Source organism: Halichoerus grypus, chromosome 2, assembly GCF_964656455.1.
Source record: "Halichoerus grypus chromosome 2, mHalGry1.hap1.1, whole genome shotgun sequence".
Lineage (NCBI taxonomy): Eukaryota > Metazoa > Chordata > Mammalia > Carnivora > Phocidae > Halichoerus > Halichoerus grypus.
The window spans coordinates 169,912,732-169,933,863 of NC_135713.1; the positions used below are offsets into that span (position 1 = coordinate 169,912,732).

General features: G+C 42.8%; 1 protein-coding gene across 4 annotated transcripts in view; it reads right to left on the minus strand.

Moving 5' to 3' along the window:
- The window catches only part of MYO1D (myosin ID), a 364,381-nt gene that overhangs the window by 232,269 nt on the left and 110,980 nt on the right, over positions 1-21,132 (minus strand). For 3 of the 4 annotated variants that reach the window (XM_078063487.1, XM_078063490.1, XM_078063488.1), the window contains 6 exons: positions 20,320-20,523; positions 17,326-17,471; positions 17,130-17,244; positions 12,812-12,982; positions 8,778-8,848; positions 5,109-5,183 (listed from right to left, as the gene is read on the minus strand). In XM_078063487.1, the coding sequence (XP_077919613.1) occupies positions 5,109-5,183; positions 8,778-8,848; positions 12,812-12,982; positions 17,130-17,244; positions 17,326-17,471; positions 20,320-20,523 (782 nt within the window). Of the gene's footprint in view, positions 1-5,108; positions 5,184-5,439; positions 5,629-8,777; positions 8,849-12,811; positions 12,983-17,129; positions 17,245-17,325; positions 17,472-20,319; positions 20,524-21,132 lie in introns of those variants that run through there. The other variant, XM_078063495.1, reaches the window with a different exon arrangement.

Genomic DNA, 21,132 nt, shown 5'->3' on the forward strand with positions numbered 1-21,132 from the left:
GCGCAGCAGAAAACATGGACGTGAAAGCATCTTCTCATTGGGAGAAGGATTCCCACAGAACAGGTAACTCGACAAAAATCCAGCTCTTCCGAACAAGACAGGTAGGAATAATAACTGTTTCTATACCGCCTTCTAGTAAACCCCGTCCTGCAGCTGAATTTCTGCACTCCGTTATGGGCAGTTATGACATTTTATTGCCGTGACATGTTGCCATCCGATTCCCACAGTGTACTTCAGGCCAGGGTCGATGCTAAGTATTCTATAAAAATCATTATCTGGCTCTGTGGAGATACCTTCAAAAACAACGTGTGGTGGTCTCAACTCTGGTTTTCTTCCTGTTTCATTCCGGGTGCCTTTGATTTTAAAGTAATTGGAACTCGAAATGCTGCTTGTGCCCTGGAAAGTTCTTTCTCTCTTTGTATTTGCGTACAGCTGACACACGACGTTACACTAGTTTCAGGTGTACAACACAGGGAGTCCACATCGCTGGACGTCAGGCAGTGCTCACCACAGGTGTGGCTGTCATCTGTCACCCTACAACGCTATTTGTCAGAAATCTTTTTTTTTTTTTTTAATTAGGGGCAGAGAAGAGAGAGAAGGGACTCAGCAAGGACATTCTCTTCTGTGTTTACTACTGCCATCATTTTGCCCATTTTTCTTTCTCTGGTGTAAAATTGAGGAAACTGCCAAGTGGTTCCCCAAATACCTAGTAAACTTCTGCACACAGAGGCTCAAAATAATAGCTGTGAAATGCTGGAATAAGTGACAAGAGAGCAAAAAGGATAAATGGTGGGCTGAAGACTGACTGGGTCTGTGAATGAAAACAGAGCAGTGCTCCCTGCCCCCACCACTGCGAGCGAGCTGTGCTGACTACCATCAAAAGTGGCGGTAAACTGGGATGCGAGGGTGGCTCAGTCGTTAAACATCTGCCTTCAGCTCAGGTCATGATCCCAGGGTCCTGGGATCGAGCCGCGCACCGGGCTCCCTGCTAGGCGGGAAGCCTGCTTCTCTCTCTCCCACGCCCCCTGCTTGTGTTCCCTCTCTCGCTGTGTCTCTCTCTGTCAAATAAATAAATAAAATCTTAAAAAAAAAAAAAAAAGAAAGAAAGAAAGTGGCGGTAAACTAACAGTGATCTGTGTGTGGCTCAGGGACCCCGTTTTACTCCTTTCTGGTCCTAGTCCCTGATTTTCCAATGAGGCACCTATCAGTAAAAATGACCACATAAAGGTCTATTGTTTCTCCTTAAATTTTCCATTCTAGTCTATAGCCGAAAAAGAATTTAAGGCAATGGTTCTCAACCCTTAGCGTGGAGGAAGCCTGGATGTCTTCCTAACACTTTCTGGAATAGAATTTCCAGAAAGTAGAACGTGTGTACTTTTGAAAATTCTGGTGCAGACCAAAGACTGAAGATTGCAGACTTTGGATCTATGCAGTTTCTACCCCAAGTTCCACCTTACTCACTGTTGGCCATCTTTAGATTCTTTCCATATTTTACATTGTAAATGGAGGGAGAGGGGAAGGTTGGAAATGAAGGAAATAAGATATTATCATAAAATAGTAGAACTGATACATAATGAATCAAAACAGACACATACGATCATTCTAAAGAGAATGAACTTTGGGGCCAGTACGTCATGCATGTAATATTAACAAAATAGTTTGCAAACATTTAAACCCAGTAGGCTTAATAGATAAGACAATTTATCTGACTTAGTAGTGAGGTAGTAAAGAGTAAAGTCTGTGTATCTGGCATGCCGCCTGCTCTCTCCCTTCCTCTTTCCATTACACACATGCACGCACATACATATGCACGTGCACACATATCTGCAAGTATACTCTCAAGGTCTACAGAACTAGAGATGCAAGGATTACTCTTTGAATATATACAGAGAAAGGATGGGAACTTGGGGAGGTTGTTTAGCCACGGAAGCATCGAGAAGTGTCCAGAGGCAAGGGAAGCACATCCCAACACATCTAGGAGGATGGTTTAGCCAAAATAAATCCAAGACTTCCCCGTTCCACTGGCAAGACCTTTCCTATTATGCAGATACATACAAAAAGTTGCAGTCAATAGACCTTTGCAAGACCATCCCTGCTAGCTGAAACAGATTCATCTGAGCCCTGATGCCTTTAATTGTTGGATTTACCCAAGTCCCTTTGTTCTACTTCCATGCTTACCAAGCAACTAAGCACTCTGGATTCTATGGGTAATATTTTTCACTGTCAATTAATAAACTAGAATTCTCGCTGCTATGTGACTTCCCAAGCAGGTTTTCCAATAGGGGAGAACAGCCTGTCATAGCAGTGCAAATATTCCATTCCATGTGATGGTCAGATTTTTCCCTGGAAATAAATCCCCACGAGGCTTTGTTTCTACACTGGTCCTGTGAGCTTGGGAATTACGCGAGTCCACCACTAAGAGGAGGAGCTCCTCTCACGGAGCTGGACCTATGGACCATAATACATTCACGAAGGTAATGAATGCCACCTTCTGTAGCCTCCTGGTACACAGCCCGGCTGCCTTCCCCTGGCAACACACGCTGCCACTGACACTGCCAACTGAAGCCGTTTTTCCAATTTGAATTTTGACATTACCCTACACAGAGCAATGCCAGACTCTGTCATTTGTCCCTCAAAGTGGGTGCATCTTACATGAAAGTTCAAGCATTGCAACTCCTTTCTGAAAGCCCTTTTCCCCGTGACCAATCCTTACTTGGAGCCCCTCTTGTTCCCATGTAACCTTCTGGTGCTGAGAGCTCCATCACTGTCTTTGGTGCCTTCGACATCCACACAGATGAACCACTTAGTAGTAAACCTTCTTGAAAGAACTGTGTTTTAACACTGTATCTCCACATTCTCATTATCCATATTCTCTGGAGCGCACTTCAATCAGACATTCGTTTTCACGACTCTACTGAGATCAGTGTTGTCAACAGTCCCACTGGCAGGTCAGCAAATCCCATGGTTAATCTTGGTTCTCACCTTACTTTGCTTTTGACAGTATTTGACACAGTTTATAACTGTTTTCTTCTTTTTTTAAATTTTTAATTTTACTTTTTAAAATTTTTTTTTAAAGATTTTGTTTATTCACTTGACAGAGAGAGAGAGAGAGACAGCGAGAGAGGGAACACAAGCAGGGGGAGTGGGAGAGGGAGAAGCAGGCTTCCCACTGAGCAGGGAGCCCGAGGCGGGGCTCCATCCCAGGACCTTGGGATCATGACCTGAGCTGAAGGCAGACGCTTAACAACTGAGCCACCCAGGCGCCCCTATAATTGTTTTCTTCTTAAAGCACTTTTTTCTTGGCTTGGCCTCTGTGACACCAGATTTCTGGCTTTCTTCCTACCTCACTGGCAGCCCTGTCTCCTTTGCTAGTTGCTTCTTTCTTGCTTGAATCTGAATGCTGGAGAGTCTCAGGAATGAATCTTTTTTACCTCTTCTCTTATATTTGTCTAAGATCACCCTTGTTCATCTCATCTAGTTTTATGGCTTTAAATACTGTGAATAGACTGATGACCATGAATTTGCATCTCTAGTCCCTCCTTTACCCAGAGTTCCAGATGTGTACCCACAATTGTCTACTTGGCATTTCCAGTGGCGTGTCCAATATAACATAACATATCCAAAACAAAACGCCCCATCTCCCCCACCCAATTAGCCCCTCCCGTTGTCTTCCCCACTTCAAGCATCCCTTCCCCACTGCTCAGACTTCATCTTAGATTTCCATTTTTCTCTCATGCCATACATCCTACCCATCAGCAAATCTTGTTGGCTCCAGTTTCAAAATACCACTCACTCTGACCACATTTCATTATCTCTGTTACTACCATCTGGATTACTAGTCTCTTGTTTGGTCTCCTCACTTCTACTCTTGCCCTTGTAAAACACAAAACAGTGTGTGTTTTACACAGTAGCCCTAGTGAGTTCTTTAAAATATAAATCACATCATATCATAAATTCCAATGGCTTCCCTTCATACTTCATCCTTACTTTGGCTCACGGACTCTTCAGGATCCACGCCTGCTGACCTCCCTAAATTCATTCCCTATGACTCTCCCCACCCCTCACCCTGCTTTTAGCCACACTAGCCTTCTTGCTGTTCTCAAGACACCCGTGCTGCTCACTCCCACCCTGGCGCCTTGGCACTGGCTGTTCTCTCTGCCTGGAATGCTCTCCCCGCAATGTGTTCATGGCTCACTCCCTCACTTCATTCAGGTCTCTGCTCAAAAGTCCCCTCTTTTAAGAAGACTTCCCTGACCACCCTTCTCTATAATGCCTCCTTGTCTGTACTCTTCAATCTCCTACCTACTTTATTTTTCTTCACAGCACCTGTCACTACCGGAAAGTGACTTGTTTTCTTATTAACTGCCATCTCCACTGGAAGAGCAGATCCATGAGAGCAGGAACTTTGCCTAAATAGTTTTCACCGCTGCATTTTGGGGCACAGAAGAATGTATGGTTCCCAGGTGTTCAACACATTTCTGATGATCTCTTGGCCAACTGAGTAGACGTGGTAAGTGTGTGACTACATTCCTCTCATCCAAAAGAAGAAACTGGCTGAGAAGCTCTTCTTTACGGGCCTCTTTCCAAAGCATTCGTACTGGGTTTGAACTTGCTATCCTTTGTCTGGAGTTATTTCGCCACATCTTTTCCACATTTTCTTGGACTGTGGAAAGGTTCTGTCCACTGAGGATCTGTCAACACTAGATGCCGCTCTGATATTAAGAGTGGTCTCTTAGTTGGAGGCAAAGACTCTACAGTGGGAATCTGCATGCGTAAAACGTTTATCTGGGCCAGAGGTTATCCAACACTCCACCCCCGAAGCCCCTGGCCTCCCCTGGGGACACTGGCAGGGGTGCCAGAAGGACGGCAGTAGTGAACAGAGAAACCACGGCAACCCAAGGGAAATCAAGGAAAGTCATATTAGTAGCAAGTCCCCGTCCTAAATTTATAGACTGTATAATCATGAATATATTATTTCATTCATTCATTATGATCGCACAGAACTAGAAAATTTGCCAGAAGTTCTTAAAATTGCCACATAAAAATAATCGTGCATATTATGCAATAAAAGTTTAATGGAAAGATAATTAATAAAATTTCAATCCTACCTGTTATACAGGAGGCGCTTGAAATCTTGAAATAAAGTGTCTTTATTTTTGTCAATAAATCCAATGACTGAATAGCTAGTAGAGAAAAAAAAAAAAACCCACAGAAAACATGCATTATTCACCAAGCAAGAGCCACATTTAAGTTTTTCGACAAGTCTACAAGCCTTTCCACTGATAATTATGCCATCAATCATCTGTAGAGCTAATATTGTCCACTTTGTTCTGGTTAAAGAATATCAAATTTACCTACTAAATAGAGGGGAATGTTGTTTCTATTCCTCAAAAGGAGAACAAACATCAGTACCATCACTATGATTAAGACCGTCATTTTCTACCGGTTTACTGCTTACCTCAAGAAGATGACTCTTAAAAAGATAGCTGTGTTTATCATCCAGCACTCCTAAGATAAAAGCAAAACTGCAACATACAGGAACTAACAGTCTCTTCCGTAAGGAGGTCAAGTGACTTGCCTAAGGTTCTCTCAGTGTGTTCGGGGTGGGATAAAAGAATCCAAGAAGAACTGCAAAGGATGGTAAGATTTGGATAAGCAGAGGAGAAAGAGGAAGAGAGATCACACAGGGAAACAGATCAAATGAAGGGAGAGGAGCAGGCACATGCATGGAGTACAGAGAAAACAAGGAGGCCAGCATTCATGGTCTGGAGGAGGGAGAGAAGTGAGGTGAGGAGGCCAGCTACATTTGCAGTTGGGATGAAAGAGGGATGGGAGCTGCTCTGTTGCAGCCATGGCTGTGGACTCCAGGGGGAGCAAGTGCACTGCTGGGGGCACACAAGTGACGGAGAGTCAGAGTGACTAGGACAGAGGCTCAGAGGCCGTGCAAACAGGAACTCTAGATGCACCTGCTCCCGACAGCTCGACTTTCTTGCCTACTGTATTTTCTTCCTTGACAATCATCACATCGATGTAGATAATTCTCAGATGTCTTACCCTGACCCCTCACCGATGTGCCAGCCTCACATATTTAATTCTCTGAGAAGGTTCCTTCAGGCTGTGGTGCCCAGAGGAGCTTCAAGGTCACCAGGTCCCAAATTCCTTCCTTGCCTCCCACATCCTAGATTGGTTTCCTAAGACCTTCAAGTCACTTTTGACTGAAACCTTGAAGCCACCTGACTCTTAATCTTTTGTCTAACCTAGAACGTTCAAACTGCAAAGTCCTTATTTTGGCCTCTCAGACTCATTATGATTTGATCTCAATCTACTTTTCCAGGCATTTCCACTTCTCTAATGCTACAAAAAGGACACATTCCACTTAAATGGACCTAGTTACTATTTCCTGAATATTTCTAGCACCCTTCCCACTTCTCCCTTTAAAAATAATTCCTAGCATCTAAGGACTAGCATCAGCCTTCCTGGGCTTCTCACAGAAGTATTACATCATATAATTATTCTAAATTCTGGCAATACTGTTATTAGTTGTATGGTGATTATTTTAGACCATCTTTTAAATGTAGTGATATATGCATGTAAGTGTGTATATATTATGTGTATGCACATTTCTGAGTAGAAATAAACACACACACACAACCATATAGGTATGTATGCGATCTTACATGGAAGGCTCTTTGTGGGAGGAGACCACACCTTGTAAAACATTGTGCACACAGCATATATGCAGTAAGAATCTAGAAAAGGATTGAAGGGCTGAAGGAGAGAAGGGGAAGTCTGAGGCACTGAATATCCCTCAGAAGGGTAAGTCAGCATTCTGGACTAGGAGTCTGGAAACCAGTTATTGGCTCAGCTACTCCATAAACTTGCTGTGTGGCCTTGGGTGAAAGTGTTATTACACACTCTCCTTAAGTTCTCTCCATTTATAAAACAAAGGGGCCAGGCTAGCAGGTCTCCAAGGCCTCTGACCAGCTCTGCTTTGATGTTTCCGAACTGAATGGAAGCATCCTGTACGTGAGGCAGCCTTTTCAGCAGGAGAGTGTGCACAGTGCTGCATCTCCCCTCTTCAATGTTCTGGAACCTGGGAATGGGACCAGAACAAGTGGAAAATGGTGCCATTCCAGCACTAATGGCTAGTTTGACAGACGGGGTGATCATCTCGAGCCATATTATCCTATGACTCAGAGTTCTAATTTAAATCAGGAGCAGCTATTAAAATTTCTTCAAATGTCTTTTTGGCATTTGTAGAGATGATCATTTGCCTTTTTGTTGTTGTTGTTGTTATGTAATCTCTTCCTGTAACGGGTTATGATGAAGAGAGCTCCTAATGTAAAAAATAAGGAGGAAGGAAAAGAGGAAACTAAAGAATAATCAGGTAAGAAGCAGTGTTCAGTGGACAAAGCATCCTAAGTGTAGCAGGCTGAAAAAATGCGCTTCCCCGACCCGAAAGACATCCATGTCAAATTCCCCAGCCCCGGTGAGTGTGATCTTCTTATGACAAAAGGTATGATTACATTAAGGATCTTGAGAGGAGAAGCTGATCCTGTATTACCCAGGTGGGCCCTAAATGCCACCACAATTGTAGTTTTAAGACAGAGGCCAGGGCTGCCTGCTGGCTCCGTTGGTCCGACTCTTGATCTCAGCTCAGGTCTTGATCTCAGGGTTGTGAGTTCAAGGCCTGCGCTGGGCTCCATGCTGGGTGTGGAGCCTACTTTAAAAAAAAAAAAAAAGATCGAGGCAGAGGGAGTTTTAACACAGACACACCAAGGAGGAGGCAGCAGTGTGACCACATAGGCAGAGATAGGAGAGATGTAGCCACAAGCCAAGCAATGCCTGCAGCCACCAGAAGCTGACAAAGGAGAGGAACAGTCCTCCTCCAGCGTGTGGCCCTGAGCCACCTAAAGTTTGGACTTTTGGCCTCCAGAACTGGGAAGGCAAACATTTCTCTCATGTTAAGCCACCAATTTGTTATAGCAGCCCTAGGGGACTCAGATACTAAGGTAGTTATATTTTCTTATCAATTTCTACTTTTCTTATATTGGGACCAGAAAATGTGGCTTGTGAGAATTTTACTTTTTCAACTGACATTTGGAAAATAATATGGCAAAACTAGTTTCTGCTTATGTAGTTACCCAACTGCTTGTAGTTCTTCACAAGCGATGGTGGCTCTTGGCCCTTGGCTCTGGGCCCAGTTCTTCTGCTTGGAATGCCCTCCCTTCCCAATTCTTTCCCCTGACTAAGCCTCTTTTACTTTGATGACTCAGCTTAGATGTCACTTCCCACCAAAACCTCTCTACACTCCTCACCCTGGCATGATTATCCCTCCTCAGTGTTTCCATAAGGCCTCATGCATCTCTAGTTTGACCCCTACCATTCTTCGTTATAGTGACTTTTCATGTATCTGCTTGTGTCTACCACTGAACTGTTAGCTTCTTCAGAAAAAGGCCCATCTTATCCATCTTTCTCTCCTCGTTAACATTCTCCCATGATTTATTTATCCATCAGCTGATCTGACTGAATGCCAACTATGCCAGGGGCTGTGTGCATGGCCGCTGCCGTGTGTGTTCAAGAAAAGTTTGAAAAGCAAGGAATGAATGAAGCTAAACCAATATTTTTTTTAAGTGAGGAGATGAAACTATATTACCCTATGAAATGACTAAAAAACACAAATGAATAGGAAAACAGTTTTTATTTCCCCTGGTTCTATTTTCTGAAGTGAAGCTGCATGCAAGTCATCATGTTAGGTACCAAAGTAAGATACTCACACTACATCACCTGCGTAATGTCGAATTCGAAAATCTCGATCAAACTCCAGGATTTTGTCTGAGGCGCAGATCTAAGAAATCAATAAGGAGATGATTTTGAAAACAGATTATTTTCACTTTCCTAAAAATATACTCCAATGTCATGTAAGATGATGACAGCGTCACAAATCTTGATACCATTATGAATGAAACGGCCCTGTGTGGGGCTTATGTGGTAAAGCCTGCGAGCTTTCACCGGAAGTCCACACGGCTGGACTTCATTTCCCAGCCACCCCGGCAGCTGGATATGGCCAAGTGACCAGGTGCTCGACAGCTGACGGTGAGGGGAAAGGAAGTGTGTCTGTGTCCGGCCAAAGCTGGTAAGAAGTGGGTGACCCTCTCCTCCCACTAGCTGGATGCAGAGGACAGCAGCAAGGGGATGGACGAGCCGGAAGACGGAAGAAGTCCGGGTCCCTGGGACAGGAACGGACTTCTGTTGTCTCTGACGCTGAAAGTCTGGCTGCTGCCCTAAGTGGCCCAGCCTACCCTGACTGATACAGTCTCTTTCTGCTCCAAGCTCCACTTACGGAGCACCACACCGAGGGCTTGCTGTCTGCTGGGCATGTACATCTCATGCAGTCCTCACAACTGAGATATAAAGTAAGTATTAGGAGCTCTCTTTTACATACAAGGAATCTAAGGGTCAGAGAGATCAGGTAATTGGCCCAAGTCCATAGCTCGTAGGTGGTCGTTCTGGGAAGGATTCTTGGGACCAGATGTAATGTCTGCTCTCCTATGTACACAATGGCCTGGCTCACTTGTCTTCTCCTGAGCTGGGAGTCAAGTTCAGGGCTATCATTTCAAAGAAGGTCAACTTCCTGCAGCTATTTCTCACTGAAGAGGAATAGTTTGTGGAAATGGTGGTGGTCTCCACAGTTTCCTGCAATTTTCCTTGTTACAGTAGTGCCCAGACTCCTTTGTCTGCCCTGTGAAGGATCACGCAGTATCCTACAGGTTCTAAAGCAGACATCTAAGAATCCATAAAGCACTGAGTGCAGTTACGCACAAAAACTTAAGTTGCACTGTTAGCTAACAAACAACCCCAACCAGGATGGTGGCTTCTGCATGATAACTGGACTAGTAAAGGAATAGTTAGTTTATTAATCAGAAAAGTGAACAATTACAGTAAATTAGAGTCAGACTTCCAAGGTTCAAATCTTGGCTCTACCATCTACTTGCTCTGTGTCCTTAAATAGTTATTTATCCTAGACAGTTGTTCTGAAGCTTAAATGAACCACAGAGATCAAAGCATATAACATACAGAGAGGTCTCCAAAAAATGGAATCCCTCTTTCCTTCTCTCTCTCTTGTTAACCATTTTACAAAACCCTTTCATTTATAAAACTCCTCGTGGAAAAGGACCCAGGAGATGCCCACGCTAATTGAATATTCTTACATTTGGATACTGCAAAGTCTCAAGTGATCTGAACACAGAAGGTTTTAGATTTTTCTTTACATTTTAAAAATAATAACTTTTGTATATCATTTAACTTTGTATGTTCACAATACTTTAAATAGTAATTTCGTGGTTTACTGGATCATTTGCCTATCTCTCCATGATAACTTTAATGTATAAGAAACCATTTAGCCCCTAAATAAATACAAGGCAGAAACCTCTTATTTAACATGCCAGTAACTCGAGCTAATCTGCAACCAACAGCAAATGATAACACCTGGCGTAATATACAGGATAACAGCATTATTTAACAAAAAGATTCATAGTGATGAAAATATCCTGACAGCTTGGTTATTCCATTTCTTTCCTTCGTCGGGCAATAATCCCAGAAATTAACACACTTTAAAAGTCCCCATCTCAGGAGGGACTTCTTCCAGCATCACCCCCCCGCCCCACCTTGTCAGACAAGGGGTGGGCAGGTAGTGATGCTGGAAAAAAGAGCCACCTAGCTGGAGAGTCAGAGAAACCTGGGTTTCCACATTTAAAGAAAAAAAAAAAAAAGAAAGAAAGAAAATTCCTGGGGCGCCTGGGTAGCTCAGTCGGTTGGGCGTCCAATTCTTGATTTGAGACTGAGCCCAGCGCTGCGCTCTATGCTCAGCAGGGAGTCTGCTTGTCCCTCTCCTTCTGTTCCACCCCCCTGCCCACTCACGCATTCTCTCTCTCTCAAATAAAGAAATAAAATCTAAAAAAAAAAAAGAATTCCTGTCTTCTCAGATAAATCATTATTTTGCAATTTCTTATCAAATCAGTGGCAACTGCTTAAAAGTACTATGTACAGTGGCTACCTCAAGAATGAAACTCTATTTCAAAATATTTGGTGGACAAATTTAAGTCAGGTGTATAAATGGCCAAGGTGAATCAAAATGAGGTGATTTATCATGAGATTCACAGTTATTTATTTAAATGAAGTGGAGCCCTGCATGTTTTAGTTTAAAATTCAATATTCCATAAGATGTATTTGGTATGATCGTGACCAAATTCAATTCAATTTTACAAACACTGATTATCTACCATTTGGTAGGCAAGATGTTAGGTGAGTCTCCAAAACCTGGGTTGGGATTATAAAGGACGTAGATAACCCATCCCTAGAAGACGGGACATCTGCCCATGTAATAATACCATCTTACAACAGATCACTCTAAATGGGGTAGGATGCTTCTAACTTGGCTCACTGCTCTGTCCCCAGCACCCAGAATTATGCCTGGGAAATGAGAGGCACTTATTAAGCACTTGTGTTATACATGGGAAATGACTGAAGAATACCTCTGACCAGAACCCTAATGTCAAAGGTCAGACCATAGTATCTGACAGCTGAGTGACTTGTAGTAGGGATCCAAGTCAATCCTCAGTAACAGACCAAGGAGCATCTCTTAGAAATAAACTGGCCTAAAATAAATATCAGCCAGTAGTCTATTTCTTGATGATTTGTGCTTTATCTATCTGTTCTGATTACATAATTTCAAAGGGGACAAAGTTAGAAAATAGACTTATTCGTGCTAAAAAAAATTGGCAGTGTGTCATAGATTTACATGAAAATATGGAGGAGCAGAAATGTTTGCTCCTTTCTTTATGGAAGTGACAGAGCATGGGGCCTGTTTCTCCTTCAGCTTATGGTTGCTGGACAAGCTGGTATTGTAGGGAACACCCAAGGATGATGGTGTGCCCCGCCTAGGGCAAATACTAATGACAAACATACTATATGCAAAGCACAGCACAAAGGTCTGACGACCACAACTGCCACCACTTATTACAGAAATGTGATCTGTTTAATAACATTTTTAGAATGTGGCAAATGGGGAGTTAAAAGGATACCCATTTGTTTAGGGGAATGAGTTTCCTTGTGATGGGGAGAATTACAGCTAGAACTTCTCTATTCTCAAGAAAGTCACATAGTCCGGGCGCCAGGGTGGCTCAGTTGTTAAGCGTCTGCCTTCGGCTCAGGTCATGATCCCAGGGTCCTGGGATCGAGCCCTGCATTGGGCTCCCTGTTCCGCGGGAAGCCTGCTTCTCCCTCTCCTACTCCCCCTGCTTGTGTTCCTGCTCTCGCTATCTGTCAAATAAATAAATAAAATCCTTAAAAAAAAAAAAAAAGTCACATAGTCTGAAGAACTGTGGCAGAGGACACATACTACATTTTATAACCAATTACAGTAAAAAGTCAAGGACAAAAGCTGTTTTCAGTGCCAGAATTATCAGATGCAGGAGCAAAATTCTAGCACATGAACAAGGCCTCTGTACCTATTGGTTATAAATGACATCATGCTTTCTAAAATCATGTTCATTTTTCCTATTTCTAGCAAATTGAATAGTCTGGAGCTCCCTCTCCTGGATATTATGATTTTTATCCATCTTGTCATCTCATAAACCAAAGAGGCAGAATTTATTTCTAGCAGTAAGTCTCTTAATGGATGCTTATGGCCTTTCTTGCTTAGTTGAGTGGACATTCTTTTAACCCAACATTTAAGACCATTTAATTCTGTCAAACGATGGGGAAAACCTTACAGATCGAAAGGAGAGGAAGTTCTCATAAAACACATTACCTTTCGGCTGGAAAAATGGCCATGTTTGCCCAGTTTACTGTTAAGTGCTTCAAGGAACATTTCGTCAGTGACTTTGCCAACGTTCATGCAGGCATCGTCCAGGATTGCAATGATCCCCTTGTGCTGCTGCTCCACAAGGTCCACGATGATCTGATTGTTGAAGTAATCGATCTGCAGGACACAGCAGGGAGGCGGTTCCAGAGGGAACAGATGCCAGCACAGGCAAGACACTGATGCCTGCGTGTGTTTCAGGAGCTCAAGGAAAGTTATCTTGATGGGAAGTATGTCAAGAGCATTAATGAGGCCTAATGCTAAAAGGGCACATGTTCTATCAGAGCTTTATTTTTTAGCTTCTTTGTTGACTTTATATCATGAAACACTTTGTGTTACGTGGGTGCAGCTCAAGGCAAAAATTGTAAAGGAGGCAGCGTTTCTCCCATCACTAACTTTTGTTTTAATCCCGCATCTAACCCCACTCCTTCATACTCTAAATCCCCCAATCTGTTTGCCATTTAATCACAAGACCCACACTCCATGAAGTACCAACAAATAACATTAAAGTATTATTCAATTCATAACTTGATGAGGTTAAGGTATCACACAGAACTCAAAAATTTCTAGTTCTATGGCCTTGGAGGGCTAAAACCCAGAAGAGAGTCTTCTCCAGCTTTCCCCAAGTGAAAAAAAATCACAGAGACGTCTAACAGACTTTTGATGTTTCTCTGGGAAAAATATAAAAAATTTAATTCTGAGATGAAAGTATCTGTAAAAGATAAGGATAAACTTTTTGTTTACTTTTGTGAGCTGAATAAAGTTCTAAATAACAGCTGGTTTTTTAGCAACTTCAATATACGCAAAGTTTATCCTAAATTCCTCATCTATACCCATTGATTTGGATAGTGTGCAGCATCCATCCCAGCATGCACACTGGCCTCATGCAGGCTAGCTGTGTACCGCTTGAAGGTGGGCAGTCTATTATCACACAGTTTAGTTCTGTGTGTTGATGTGTCCCCCTCATTTAGGAGGTACCTAAACTTGAGTGTTGTCTCCATCATCTACTATAAGATCTATATGCTCATAATGGACTATTTCAGTCTCTCATGGGTTCTGCTCCATGCTATTTAAAGTCCAAGGACTCATGCCAGTTATCTGTCTATGGGTTTCAGCTCCTCCCCTCCTCTTCCAAGTTCTCTACCATATCCAAGGACTGACGGTCTACAGACAAGGTGGCTTCTGCTTCCTTTTTTATACTTCACTGGTCTGTCTATATCAGTGAGTCTCAAGAGGATGACACCCCCCCCGCCAGGGTCATTTGGCATTGTCTGAACACATTTTTGAAGGTCATGACTACGTGACCAGTGGGAAGAGGCCACTACAACATCGTAAAATGCACAGGACAGCCCCACAACAAAGACTTATCTGGTCCAAAACATCAGTAGTACAGAGGCGGAGAAACCCTGGTCTAAATAGTACATTTGGGGTGGACACGTATTACATTTCCTAATTAGGGAGAAAAGTTCTCTCCATCTTTCGAAAAAATATCCTTACTCTTCTCAAAAAGCAGTAATTCTTATATTAAATATTAGCTGAAGTCTTAGACTTTGGGAGTATGGAATTAAAGATTAATTCTTTTGTCCCAGGGACAAAAGAATTAAGTCCTCTAAAGAACCAGTTGTACAACTAATGAGTCTTGGCTAAAGAGTTCAGTTTGTAAGTTTAAGGTTACTTCAAACATTGCTTCAAGTCGCGGCTTCCAAACCAGCTTTCTCCAGCAATCTCGATTCCCAGGAGGCTTCTTAAGAGACTACAGGGGGCAGGAGGAGATGTGATGAGATAGCTCAGGGGCAGAGAGGTCTGGGCCTCCCATTCCCATCCCAGATGGAGCAGCTGTGTGCCCAACAGTCCAGTTCTCAAAAGCTAAAAAATGACTTGTAAACTACTGCACCAAAAGCCTATAAGGGTGAGTTAATTAGGGAGACAACTAAGCCTTAGGAACCTCCTGACAGAAGTCCACATACCACCTATGAAACAGACTGGGAGAAAAACACTGATCCTGAAACCAGCCAAGACTCCAGATCTAACAACCAGGGGCATACACGGAACAGAGACAGTCTGGATGACACCTCGGGAATCCGATGAGCAAAATCCAGACTGTGGCAAGCTCAACAGAACAAATGACTCATCCTCTTCATCGGGAGATTGTGAGGAAATAAAAGAGATGGAGGAGAAAATCTATAGATACGCGAGCGTCCTATCAACCAACCACAATGTAAGAACCTTGCTTGGATCCAAATTCAAACAACTATAAAAACAGACCAAAAAAAACCCTGTAAGACGACTCAGGAAATGTGAACACGACTGGATATTTGATGATATTAAGGAATTACTGTTACATTTCTTAGGTGTAATAACGGTACTGTGGTCATGGTATTTGTAAAAGTCTTTATCTTTTAGAGAAGTACACGGGGCTATTTATAGGTGAAACAATATGATGTCTGAGATTTGCTTCAAAATAATCTGGGGGATCAGGTGGGTGGGTGGGTCAGTGGGTCCAGATGACACGAGACTGGCAATCCACTGATAACTGTCAGAGCTGGTGACAGGTACACGGAATTTATCATATCACGATCTCTGCTCTTATGTTTGCTTGAAATTTTCCATAATAAAAAACATTTTTAAAAATCAATCACTATGTTCAGAAGTTGAGTTTTTTAAAGGAAATAATCGCCCAGAATAGAGATTCTAATTTGGAAGGACCTGGCATGTAGTCGGTATAGTAACAATTACCTGCGACCTAGCCTTTTGTCCCCTCTAGGACATGTATTTCTTGGTTTATTTTGCTAAAGATTTTTGCATTTTTAGGGTTTTTTGCATTTTTAGGGTTGCTCCTTTTTCAGATGTTTGGGATAGCCTACTGCAGTTGTTGACTTTCCTCCTTATCAACTATGCCTGTGGAATTTGATATCCTGATTTTTAAAGGACATTTTTGACCAGTATCTCTGAATCACCTCTGAATAACAAGTTTTATGATTAAATTTGCTATAAAAAATCTAAGCTTCAGTTGTAATTGTGTATTAAATTGTATAACAGATCCATTCTAAGAAGGCTGCATCTAAAGTTAATTGAATTACATCTTAAATGTGCTACGAGAGTTTAGTTTAAATCAAAATGATAGGTAATTCTACTACAAAGTAATAATACAACTTTTGGTTCATTTGTAAAACAGTAAAATTTACACTAATATACTTGAAAAAAATTTTTTCTGGTATTGTGAGGTTTAACACATGCTGGAAGGCAAAGATGCAATTTGAGGCAGGACAGCTACTAGTTATACCACTGTCTCCCTTTCTGAATGAGAGGAGAGAGAAAGTAGGAAGGTGGGAAGAAATATAAAAGTAATTTACATACAGTATATCAAAGAAGCTTTTTACTACTATGTCAGATATTAAAAAAAATACTGACTTTATTGTGTGTTCTATTCGGCAGGAGGATAAACACAGTTTTATAAACACAGAAATGTGTGGAAACTCAGAAGTTTTTGCATTTCTCAAGTCTGTCCTCAAAATTGTTTAAAAATACAAATTTAAAAGAAAACATTACTAGGTCTCAACCCGTCACAAGCAGGAGGTCAAATGGTAAGGAACAAGAGAGCCAACCAAGTCATGCTTTTCAGCAGTGGTGTCTGGGGCTTGCGCCCCAGGGCAGTCCCACTCTCTGGCCCGCCCTCCTCAGACCTTTGACAACTGTCAGTGTTCATAAAGGGCCATGAGAAGGTGATAACAGGTATGACACAAAGGATAGCAGACGGAAGTAAACGTGAATGTTTTCACGCCTGAGTTTTGGAGAATGTAAACCATAATAACCGAAGATGATAACAGTGCCACTTAGACTGCAAAGTAGAGGAGGGAAAAAGAAAAAGGAGAAATAAGAGGAGAAAGAGGACGGCAAGAGAATAAACTAAATTTGGAAGCAAAGCCCAATCGACTTAAGGCAAAAGTTACCGCTCCGAGTAACCTCCGCCGGGTGCTAAACTCTACTAGACAGATACGAGCCAGATAACCCAGGTGGCATTAGCAATCAAGTGTGAGGGCTGTAACTCAGCATTTCTGGGCACCAACAAGGCAGTCCGTCAAATGAGAGACATTCCACCCATCAACCCTGAAGATGACTTGTAATTACGTATCCCCAAAAGGAAAGACAATGTTCGGATGTTTCGTGGGCCCGAGAAAACTGCAACAGAACAGCTAACATGAAAAGATCTGACAGTGTCGACGCTACGTGCAACCCGGGAAGCTACTTTCCACAGGCGCGCACTCACGTGCTCCCAGGGGATGCCCTCCCGCTGGTACTCCTCCTGTTCTTGCTTCAGAACCAGCTGAATGAAGAGCTGCTGCAGTTTCTCGTTGCAGTAGTTGATGCAGAACTGTTCAAAGCTGCGAGAAAAGGAATCAGGTAGGTTCAGAGAGACGAAAAGATAAACACTATAGAGTTTTGAGCATCTTATTCCAGTTTACCTGTTGTTGTCAAAGATTTCAAAGCCATAGATATCCAAGACACCGATAACGGTGTTTTTCCCATGGACTGTGGTGTCATAGTTCTTGACCTCAATAACATCATTGATGCGAGTAACAATCCAACCAAAAAGGCGTTCGTATATTGCCTGTGAGGAGAACAACATCATTCATTCTTACCCATTTGGGATGGCGTCTTCTGTTTAGATCTGTGATAAGTTTTAAATTCTTAGGTACTTTCTCCTTAACACTTAACATAGCTGTTATTACTCTAAACAGAAAAATTAGAAATGTAGATAATCTGTTAAAAAAAAACAAACTACATGATGTAGGTAACACTCCAGTAAATGGTTTGGATTTTTTAGGATTATTATCGGTCACTATGGTATTCCAACACCACTCCCAGGTATGTTTCTGTGCTCAGCTCTATCAATAATGTGCCTTCTCCCTCATAGAAGTCGCTTCATTACTTGATTGTGAATTTCATCAAATATTAAAAAGTGGGGAACCAACAAGTTAATATCTATGTTCCAGTAAAGTTCTATGGATTCTAAAAATACAAATATTGATTTATAATGCTACATAAATATCGGAGCCGAAGACCACAGTTTGAAATTCTTAGAAAGTCAAACGCACATCCAACACCCAAGGATACGCAGAGCCAGAAGCACATGGACAAAGGCACCACACACTCACACGCACTCACATCCTGATACAAGGACACTCTATGGTACCACGTCTTTAGCACACACATGGTTAGCAACTCCCTCCATCCACCCCTCTCTCCACCTGCACTTATGCACACGCACTGCCTCCTTTCTTTGCCTCCCTTTTACTCTTCGATCCAGTCCAGTCTTTGATTACCTCCCCCCGCTCCACTGAAATGGCTCATCAAAGACCCCAAGCACCTCAGTGTAGACACTTTCTTGTGCCTCTATATAGACGTCTTACTCAGACACTCAGCGTCACTCCATATGGTTTCCCACCTTGTTCTTCTTGAACTTTTTCCCGTCTGGGATTTGTGACACCACACCTCCTTAATTTTCCTCCTATTTCACTGACTGCTCCTTCTGGGTGACCTTAGGTAAGATCTCCTCCACCTGACCTCTAAAAGGTGGAGGTCCTCTGATCCTCTTCTCTTCACTCTCTAACACCTGATGAGTCAACTCATTCGATGTTAAACAGTAGTAATATAATACTACTCCCAAATCTATTACTCCAACGCAGACCTCTCCTCTGAGCGCCAGACTCATGTGCTTGACAGCCAACCCGACAATATTCCTAGAGGCCTCACAGCCATCTCAAACATATGTGCTGTCAGGACTCTTGATCTTCCCACCTCGAAAAACTGTTCCTACCTTACTTCTAAGCATGAACAAAGGGCTCCAGAAATGTAGGAATTTATTCATTCAACAAATATTAGCTGACTGCTTACTCTGGGCAGGTTACTGGAGATACAGTACTAAAGCAAACATAAACACAGTCTCAGTCTCCAAAAGCACAGGGAGTAGGATGAAGGAAAAACCACAGACACACACACACACACACACACTCTGAAGGTGAGGTGCATGGCATCGGAGGATAATTTAACCTGTTCGGAACTCACAAGAGGCCGGGAAGGCATCCCTGAGAAAGTGGGCTGAGATCAGAAGGATGACTAAGAGCTGACGAGGCAAGAGGGGGAGAGAAAAGGGATACAAGCAGAGGCGACAGCCTGTGCAGAGGCCCTGTGGCTGGAAGGAGAAAGGGATAGAGACAACCTGCAAGGCCCGAGAGAACACTAAGGTGCTGGAATGAAGGAAGGAAACTGGAGCATGGTGTGGAATGAGGCAGGAGATGCAGGCTAGAGCCAGACCACGCTAGGAGCGATCCTTGATTTTATCGTTCCCCAAACGGGCTGTGGATTTTACATCTCAAACACAGCCCGTCTCAAATCATCCTCTTTTCCCCATTTCTACGCTACCTGCCGTCACCTTTGTTGGATACTGAAATATCCCCATAACAGTCTCCCTACTTCCATCCCCACCCACAGAAGATTCACCATACTGAGCGATCGCTTTAAAAATGCAGACTCGCTGTCATTGCCTCTGCTTAGAATCCTCCACTCTTCACTGCACTTGGATAAATCCAAATTCCTCTCAAGACTAAAAACCAAGCCTGGGACTTAGAAGAGTCAAAATGGAATATGCGCCCATCTAATCAACCAGCAACAAAGAAAAAGAAAACAAGGAAATGTAAACTTGGGAACATAATACATTTGCCACCCAGATAACAGACCAAGGGTTAAAGTGATCAGCTTTTACAAACAGGCAACAAAACAGCGAGCGGCCCTGAGGAAAATGTACAAAGGACACACCAGGCGATTCCCAGAGTGGATTTAAATACCTTACAAGCATACAGAAAGATGCTCAAATCCACTGGCAAGGAAAATGAAAGTAACCACGAGGTACTCCCCTATATCCATAAAGTCAGTCCATTTAAAGTTTAAAATCAGCGTGTCCTTTGATGTGGTGAGCTCATTCCTGGGAGTCTGTCCAGTGGGAATAAGAGCACTGGTGTGTAGGGACACACGCACAGGATATGACAGCATTCTTTCTCGTGGCAGAAAAAGGAAACAGGTGAATGACTTAAGGGGAGGATGGTTACTAACTCATGGCACCATCCCCACACAGACACAAAACACAAGGGATGTGAACTCCCTCAGCTGACCTGAGTCAGTCTTCATCAAACACTGGTGGGAAAAGCAAAATGGAGGGCGGTGAGAGGGCCCGTGCAGGCGTCATTAGCTTCCCAGTTAGTTGGATTCACTCTCCTCAGAACGCTTCCTGAGAGTGATGCTCACAGTCAGGGCGTTTTATTGAGACTGTGATGGTCCAAGAGCACCATTCTGGGTTCTCAAAGCCTGAGCCCACTTTCATGGAACGTCTGGATGCATCCTCACGGAAGTTCACTGAAACTGCATCCCCAGGCTGAAACAATGTCAGTTAGAAATCCCACCTTAGCAAGGGCATCCCTGCCGTAGCTAGCTTCCTGCTCCGTGTGCTGCTTGTCTATGATGTCGCGCCCTGTGGCCACTGTCCGGTAGAGAAGGGCCTTCTCGACCACGTCCGTCTTGGTGGAGAGCAATTCTGCTATGATAGATACGACCTTGCCATTTTCAATGAGAGGCGTGTCACCATCCACCACAAATTTTAAATTTCCCTACACCAGAGAGAAAAAAACAAGATGCCATTTCCAGCAAGATTCTGAAACATTATGTCAGGGATATATTTGCCAATTAAAGATAAAATTCAAAGTGACCTTGTTTGTAGCACTGATTTTCTTAAATACATTACACATATATAAAAAACTAGTGCTTCATCCATCTTTCCTCTCTTCTCTAGACACTGATCTGTCTCCTAATTTTCAGTATTTGTTTTTGACGGAGAGAGGTTTTACATTTTTTTGTAGTCGAATCTACGAATCTTTTGCTTTGGGGTTTCTTTTACTTTGGTGTCATACTTAGACCATTCCCACTCCAAAGATTTTATAAATATTCAATATTTTCTTTGAATACACAGCTTTCCCCCTTACATTTAAGCTTTTAACTCAGAATTTATGTTGCTAAGTGGTGCAAAGAATCTAACTTTATTTTTTCAGATGGTCAGTTAGTTGCTCCAATACCATTTACTGAATGGCAGAGCTTTTCCTCCTGATTTGAAATGTCACCTTTAGGGGAGCCTGGGTGGCTCAGTTGGTTGAGCATCTGCCTTCGGCTCAGGTCAGGATCCCGGGGTCCTGGGATCGAGCCCTGTGTCAGGCTCCCTGCTC